Below are 8290 nucleotides of genomic sequence, written 5' to 3'. Positions count from 1 at the left end.
ATAAAGGATATTCTTAGTAAGTTTATTTTTCACAGAACTTATGGTCTCAAGATTGTTTCTATGCCAGATAAGCACTGAGACCCAGAGCTACCAGTTCTCCAAGAACATCAACCAGTTTCATTCCTCTGCTCCATAAGGTCAACAGCCCTATCTAGCATGATGTTAAAATGGTCCTTGCCCAAATATCCCTGAAGAGTGATAGAATGATCAATTGAAAAAGAGGCAGGGTAATGGAGAAATTAGGATTTAACTAACGATATGACTACTAACTAATTCATTACATGGATATTCATTTTTAGTTCCTAGTGTATTAAAACAGCTAGAAGGAAATACCTGAAATTGTTTAACTGTAACCCAGTAACTTTAACCTTTGATAATGACTATATTCTGACTGTGTGATTGTAAAAGAGTGTGATTGATACGCCCTTTATCCAGTGTATGGGAAGATGAGTAATAAAGTAAAACAAAGAGAGAAAGAGAGAGAATAGAAGGGGGAAAAGCGGTATCAGATGGTTTGGGTTTTCTTTTGTGTTATTTTTTACTTTTCTCTTTGGAGTAATGAAAACATTCTAAAATAGGTTGTGGTGATGTGCACAAATATGTGATGGCACTGTGAGCCATGGATTGTATACTTTGAAAGGATTGTACGGTGTATGAATGTATCTCAAAAATTGCACTAAAAAATCAGTCTCACTTAAATAAAAGAAGAAAATAGATATATCTCTGTAAAGATGATTGCTGGCAAAAAGAGAGAACACATAAAAACAATATAAGGAATGAAAATGAGGACAGAAGCTTATGGACTAAGCAGATAAGAGGTATTAAAATATCTATCAATAAATTCTGAAACCATGATAAACTGGAAAAATCTCAGAAAAAAAAGACGTCAAAAAATAAATAGAGAATATAAATTATCATGTTTATTAGTTTCTACTGCAGCATTACAAAATTAGTTCAACTTGTAATGGTTTAAAAACAGACATTTATTATCTCAGTTTCTGTGATTAAGGAATCCAGACAGCTTAGCTGGAGCCCTCTGGCTCAGAGTTTTTCACAAACTTAACCAAGTCATCAGTTGGGGTTGCATTCTCCTCTGAAGGCTTGAGTGGGGAAGGACCCACTTCCAAGCTTACTGACATGTTTATTGAAAGACCTGGAACCTCTAAACAGAACTGCTTCGCAACATGGCAGCTGACTTCTGCAATGACCATCAATCAAAGAGATAACAAGACAGAGCAACTGAACCCAAAATGGAAGACACAGTCTTTTATAACCTAATCTCAGAAGGGACTTTCCATCACCTCTGCCACGTTCTGTTCTCTGAAAGCCATGCTAATTTATACTCGTCTACTTTATATCCCATTTCTTATAACCACTGCTTTGTACATCCAAGTTTATGAATGCTACTTAAATTTTATGACATTTTAAAAAATGTACAATAAAATAATGAGGGGTGGGACAAGAATTAAGAGGAGGTTTAGATTTTCTATTGGTGAGGTTGTTTTTATTGGTTTTCTTTCTCTGTGGAACAATAAAATTATCTAAAATTGAGAATGTTGATGGACTGTGGACTTTGGGCCCTATACACAATCCCCAACGAATGCAGGTGGCTGAAGGATGCACTGACAGAGAAGTAGACTGGCGAACAATGGTGTATACTTATGTACAAAAGTTGTGCTGCTACAAAAAGGAACAAAGTCGTGAGGCATGCAACAATGTGAACGGACATGTGGGGCATTTGGTGAGACAAAATAAGCCAGAAACAAAAGAACAAGATTGATATGGTCACCTTCACAAAATGCTTATAAGAAAATGGGGGCCTAAATTGTAAGGTTTTAGAGAAGACACATTAAGACTGGAATGGTGATTATTATTTTTGGATTTTGAGAGGCCGTTTTATATACATGACCTGATATTTAGAAATAAGAACAAAGCAGAACAGGTTGGGATTAAAGTAATTCATAACATAGGAGTAAGGAAGACAGTGTCTATATTTTAGAACCACACATACTCTTTGAGACCAATGGAAGAAAGGTTTATTTTGTCTGGAACTGAAATATTCAGTAGGGCATAATTTAATTCACTCTATTTGTATAGCTCACTTGAACAATTGAAACACAGGGGAGCACAGAACAAGAAAGAGGTCCTTTAATACTGCATAGATTATTGTAATGCCTGGATACATCCTAGAGTATGTAAAGCAAATAATCAAAAAATATTGGCAGGGTGGGCCATGGTGTCTCAGTAGCAGAGTTCTCACCTGCCATGCCAGAGACCTGGGTTCGATTCCCAGACCTACTTATGCCAAATAGAAAAATAAAAACAACAGCAATGCATGATTTATTCATACATGTTTTAAAATTTAATATTATGCTGTATTTGTTTTTTCACCACATAAATGTGCTAAAACATAGATTTAAATTATTACACATATTAGGGTAAGAATGGAAAAAATGAGTTTTTGAAACCTGCTATTTAGGATTCTAACATTTCATTCTTTAAAAAATAGTTTATTAGAGTTCATCTTTTGAGTTTAAACAGCAATGCTAAAACTGAAAGATGCAGTGAAAAAAACCAGTCTATATTTCTTAGTAAAAATATAAGAACTTTGATATCATCATCAATATATGTTTTAACATTATCTTTAAATATAAGAATGTAGTGGAATGGATACTATTTATTAATCCTTGGTGGGTAGTAAACCTAATATGAAAATTATGCTCTCCGCAGCTCAGAACATGCTGTAAAATACTCAGCATCCACTCCCACACTTCCAGATACAGGCATTTTCCTTTCAAGGCAAATCATACAACTGCTTAGAATCTCTTTAGTTAAAGTCTACCTTCTTGAGTTTTCTAGCTGATGTTCTCTGTTTTGCTCTTTACACTCTGCTTAATGAATCTAATCCCTTTTTCAATTCAGCATTCGTTCCCAAATTTGAGGTAATCGGTCTTATCTGTCTTCTCTGTACCTAGTAATCTAATTTACAAAAACCATTTCTCTTAGCTCATGCTTTTTTGAATTCCTGATATTTCATCTTCCTATTTCGGCAGTGTTCCACCTATAATGTGATGCTCAGGCAGGAAGGCAGCATTCCAGGTACAGCAGCATTTAGATTTGGAAGGGGAAACAGGAGTGCTCAGCAAATGACTATTGAATGAATGAATGAATGACTTCCTCTTTCCCTTTTTGGATTTATTCGTGTTGCAGTCATTTTTTCCTGACAGCTGGGAGCTCATTTTTCCTTCTTTAATTGAAAAAGTAGAAAAGTGGCAGCTTTTAACCTACTTCCAGTACTTCATTTCTTACAGGTTTATTTTTTCAGGACAAATCAATTTGCTACCATATGTTTACATCTTAAACTGGTATTTTTCTTTCCCCATGAGAAATTCTTTCATAAAGAAGACAGTTCCTGCAGAGAAGATGATATCAAACTCCGTAAGTGAGTCTGTTTATATGTTTAGACTCTATTCGTGTCTTTTTGCTTTCCTTTAGTATTCACTTAATAACACCATATTTTACATGTTCAGACTGTTACAGATCTACTAACAGAAATCATAGGGAAAATGTTTTGTTAAAATCAGGTTCAGAGTTAACTGGCAGTAGCAACTAGGGTATTGGCAGAGATGTATGAGAGTCACCAGGATAAAGTGATATTCATGGGGACAGATTTGAGACAATTTTGTATAACTGCTGCTTAAATGGGGATTTTCTTTCAGATGAGTTAAACTTTCATTTTAATAGGACACATTAATCTCTTTCAATCCCATGACTGTAGATCTTGGATGTTATCCTTTCCTCAGTGCTACCTATTGCATTACCTAGATACCCTATGGGTTAAATAGCATCTCCTATTAAGAAGATGAGCTGGGCAGAGTGTTAGGGAAATATGCAGATGCACTAAGAAGGAGTTTTCAAACTTTAACAAAAGAGGTGACATAAAAGAACATGTTAGGAAGAATTGGAGAGGGTGTTTTAAGATTTCTCCATTAGTCAGTTCATCCAAGAGACCATGTCCCTTGGAACTTGTAAGGAGATGAGCTCCCTCTAGAGATGAGAGTAACAGAGGAAAGAGATCTCTAGCAATAAAAAGCTAAAATGAACTGTAGAGCAAATGAAGGACTGAAGTCTGACAATTGCCAGGTGTCCTTTGTTCCTCTCTGTAGCCCTCCCCCTCTTATAAACCATTTTTCTTGAGTCATTTTATCAGATCTTCTTTTCTTTTACTTCTCTAGACTGGATCCCAAAATTTTAGACTAAATATTTTACAAACCTCTATTGTCTAAATGCAAAAATAGAAAGTAAGAAATATACAATAGGGCCAGTAAAGAAAAATAATATTACTTAATGATAACATACAAACTTCTATCCAAACCAGAAACAGCCATGATTAGTAACCATGTTTCTAGGAAAGGTCAAAATAAATTATTTGTGTGATCGTGCAAATGTGTTCTATAATATTTGGCTTCTAGACTTTGGAGTAATAGTGAATTTTATATTATTCCAGAGAATTAGAAATGACAACGGGGACACTGCAATATCCTGAGTTCTTAGAAAGTTCTGGGGTTTTGGCATGATGACATTTTTTGGGAAACTAGGAGAGCAGAAACTATCCCAATATAACTCGAACAAAGGCCACATATATCTATATCTATGTATGCTTATCCATCTGTCGCTGTATCTGTCTATCATCTATCTATATTTCTATGTAACTATATTTCTATGTAACTATGTCACTATTCATCTCTTTATCTATCTGTCATCTATCTGTCTATCCAACTAGCCAGGCAGGTCAACCATAGTTGCCAGTGCTATCCTAATAGTTTACTTATATTGAGAAAAGAGCAGTACCAACCCAGAAGAACATTTGTTACATAAGGATGAAGCAGGGGTATGGCATGGGTAGAACTATCTGCATGATTAAATATGCAAATGGACAGTGCCTCTTAGAGAACTACCAGAGGTTGTTTCTCTGTGAAGATGAGGGGACATAAAGCTCTGTGACTTTGGCATTACCTTTTGTCATCCCAGCCCTCTCAGAGGCCTGATCCCACTTCTGGTTAAGCCCCAGTGCACATTTGCACACAAAGACCGTGTCTTAAATCCTGTATCTCAGAAAGCTCAGACTGGAGCATAAGGAGGAGATTCTCTGTGTGTAGGGCTTCTCGAAGCCAAAATGAAAGAATCAGGTCCTATAACAGTATTTGGTAATTTTGTCCAAAGAATATTCCGAAGTGCCCACATTATCATCTTGGTGTTTTATTGGTTGAATGCTAATGCACTGATTGGTACTGAGAGAGAGAAGTTGAGTGACTTCTGAGGTGGATGCATTTGTTTTCTTTAACTTCTGAGGTGAAAGGGGTTGTTTATATGAGTTAACTGGCAGTGGCCATTTACCTCATGCCCAGGAGAATTGTCCAGAAAGTCATCTCTGGTACAAAGACCAGAGAAACTAGAATATTCAAGGCATTGGTGTGGATTCCACCCCCAGGGGCCTGCTGTAAGGCACAATTCCTGCTGTGTGTGTTTGAGATGCTGCAGGGTTCCCCTTCATGGGCACTAGCTGTGTTGCTTAATGTCCATTCCTCTGCAGCCCAGCCCTGGTCAGTAATTCACCTGGTCCCTGGTGATATCATTCAAATCAACTCATAGAGATTGCCAACACAGTCCTGAAAAGAGAGTTTTCAAATTCAGCTGGCCTCTGTAATATGTATCAGCAAACCATGACCTTTGGGGCAAATCTATCCTACTGCCTATTTTTGGAAAGAAAGTTTTATTGGAACCCAACCATGCTCACTTGTAAACATATTTTCTGTGGCTACAGTCAGCCTGAAAGTACTGATTTAAGGGGGGGGTGGGGGTGGGGCACAGTGGCTCAGCAGGCAGAGGTCTCAGCTGACATGCTGGAGACCTGGGTTGGATTTCCCGAGTTTGCTGATACAAAAAAAAAAAAAAAAAAAAACTAGATTTGAGTATTGGCAACAGAGACCACAAGGCCTACAAAACCTAAAAGGATTTACTATCACGACCCTTAGAGGAAAGTTTTGCTAGTCTCTGGTCCCTGAGAATGGGGAAAAGGTCACAGGTGCATATCAATTTGAATCGCTTTTCAGGCATGTTTATGATAGGAAAAAAGTCCTTACAATTGGCATGGATAGAGTTTTTTAAAATTTCTTTTACCCAAATGGGGAGAAAACCAACTTGACAGTGTGCTAGTGACCTCCTTCTGAAGTAACCTGGCCCCCCACCAGTTTCCTCAGGGCTCCTTTAACATCTTTGTTTCTCAGAGTGTAGATTGTGGGGTTCAGCAGGGGTGTGACTATATAGCCAAAGAGCTGCACTGGGGTTACCAGCACCTCGCTCAAGGAAGGCTGGGTATAGACGAGGGCACAGGGCCCAAAGAACAGCGTGACCACGGTGAGGTGGGAAACGCAGGTGGAGGCCGCCTTGCGCCTCCCCTCGGCAGAGTTCATCTTCACAATCGCAATGACAATTCGGACATAGGAGGCGAGGATGAGGAGGAAGCAGGTCATGGGCACAACGCCGATGTTGGTGAAGCTCACGGTCTCAATGATGAAGGTGTCGCCACAGGCCAATTTGACCACAGGGAAGATGTCACAAAAGAAATAGTCCACCTCGTTTGACCCACAGTACGGTAGTTGGAAGGTCAGGGAAGTGAGAATTGTGGCGTGAAAGGAGCTGGTAAACCAGGTTCCAGCGGCCAGGAGGGCACACACCCTGCGGTTCATGATGATGGTGTAGCGCAGGGGGTGGCAGATGGCTGCAAACCGGTCGTAGGCCATCACTGTATACAGCAGGCACTCGGTGCTGCCTAGGAAGTGGTAAAAAAAGACCTGGGCCATGCAACCACCCAGTGAGATGACGCGGTTCCTCACTAGCAGGATGGCTAACAACTTTGGGATGCTCACAGAAGAGAAACTAATGTCCAGCACTGAGAGGTTACAGAGAAAGAAATACATAGGGGTATGGAGGCGGGAATCAGACCTCACAGCTAAAGGGATGAGCAGATTTCCCAGCAGAGTGCAGAGGTAGAAGATCAAGAAAACAGCAAAGAGCAGGGTTTCTTGCCCCTCTGTGTTTGGGATGCCCAAGAGGATGAACTCCGTTACCAGAGTGTGGTTCTGTATCGCCATAGAAGTTAGACTTTATCCTGGATAGAGGAGAAAAAGCAAAATAAAATAATGACTTAAGGTATTAGTTTCTATTACTTACTACCCTTCCCCTGGTTCATGCAGGATCGGAAGAAATGGCAAAATCAATAGATTCATAAAGAAAAAGGCAGTGATAGCTCCTATTAGTGAAAGGACCCGCACCTATCCCCCAGGAGGAAGTGTGGTCTCCAGGGTTGAGACATGATTATAGGAAATTTGACAAGTTAATGAGCAGATTTTATTTTACTGTCATCGGATAAGGAAGAGCAAATGACAAAAGGAGTAGAAGCATTAAGGATTAAGATAGGAAGAAAAAGACAAGAAAAGGAAATCAAGAAATAAAGAGGAAAAGAGATATTAATATTCTGTATAGAACTTTCATAAACATTTTCTAATTATGCCCTAATATAATCCTGTAAAAAGTATTATTATTTCCTTTTCATAAGTGATAAAGAAATAATAATTCAGGAAAGTTAAATAATTTGTCCAACTTCTCATATACAGCCGGTGATAAATCCTGAATTCAAACCAAAGAACGCTAAATTCATTTTACTATAATTGGTAGAGAAGAAGAACAACTATGGAAATACAAATAAAATGGAAATTAATATATTCTCTGAACTGAAAGGATTTTCAGGATTATTTAGCTTAATCAATCTCTTCTTTTTTATTGTTTTTAATGTGAACTTCTTCAACCATGACCCTGAGAAGTGGCTATACACAAATACTTCAAATATTGGAGAATGTTATAATTCCCATAACATATCATTCCTTTTTTTTTACAAAACCTTATTTATCTCTTCCTTTTGTATCACTTTAAGGTAAATTCTACTTCCTTAAATCTTACACATTGGCCTTAAATTTACTCCTTGGGGACATCATAAGCTGGACTTGTGAAACATCCTCACAAATTTGGAGACGAATTTTCTGCTTCATCTTTTCTGCTTTTGTTTAAGCATGTCATGTTTCTCAAATACTGAGTGATTGGCATTGAGTTCCTCCCAGATGTTCTTTGTGTTCCCTCCTCCTCCCACCCTCCTTTCCTTTGTCTATATTTATTGAACAGTTTAGACTGAGTTATGCAATGAAGAAAAGTACTGCTGCTTCCTTACTATGTT

The 8290-nt window shown here is 38.2% G+C and overlaps 1 protein-coding gene across 1 annotated transcript; it reads right to left on the bottom strand.

Moving 5' to 3' along the window:
* Positions 1-6212: 6212 nt before the first annotated feature.
* LOC143645001 (olfactory receptor 10D3-like) lies at positions 6213-7154 on the bottom strand. Its single transcript, XM_077114671.1, has one exon. The coding sequence runs from the start codon at positions 7152-7154 to the stop codon at positions 6213-6215; it is 942 nt and encodes a 313-aa protein (XP_076970786.1).
* Positions 7155-8290: the final 1136 nt, after the last annotated feature.

This window comes from Tamandua tetradactyla, chromosome 8 (genome assembly GCF_023851605.1).
Source record: "Tamandua tetradactyla isolate mTamTet1 chromosome 8, mTamTet1.pri, whole genome shotgun sequence".
Lineage (NCBI taxonomy): Eukaryota > Metazoa > Chordata > Mammalia > Pilosa > Myrmecophagidae > Tamandua > Tamandua tetradactyla.
Note: the sequence above shows the minus strand (reverse complement) of the source record. Positions and strands in the feature narration are given on the sequence as shown.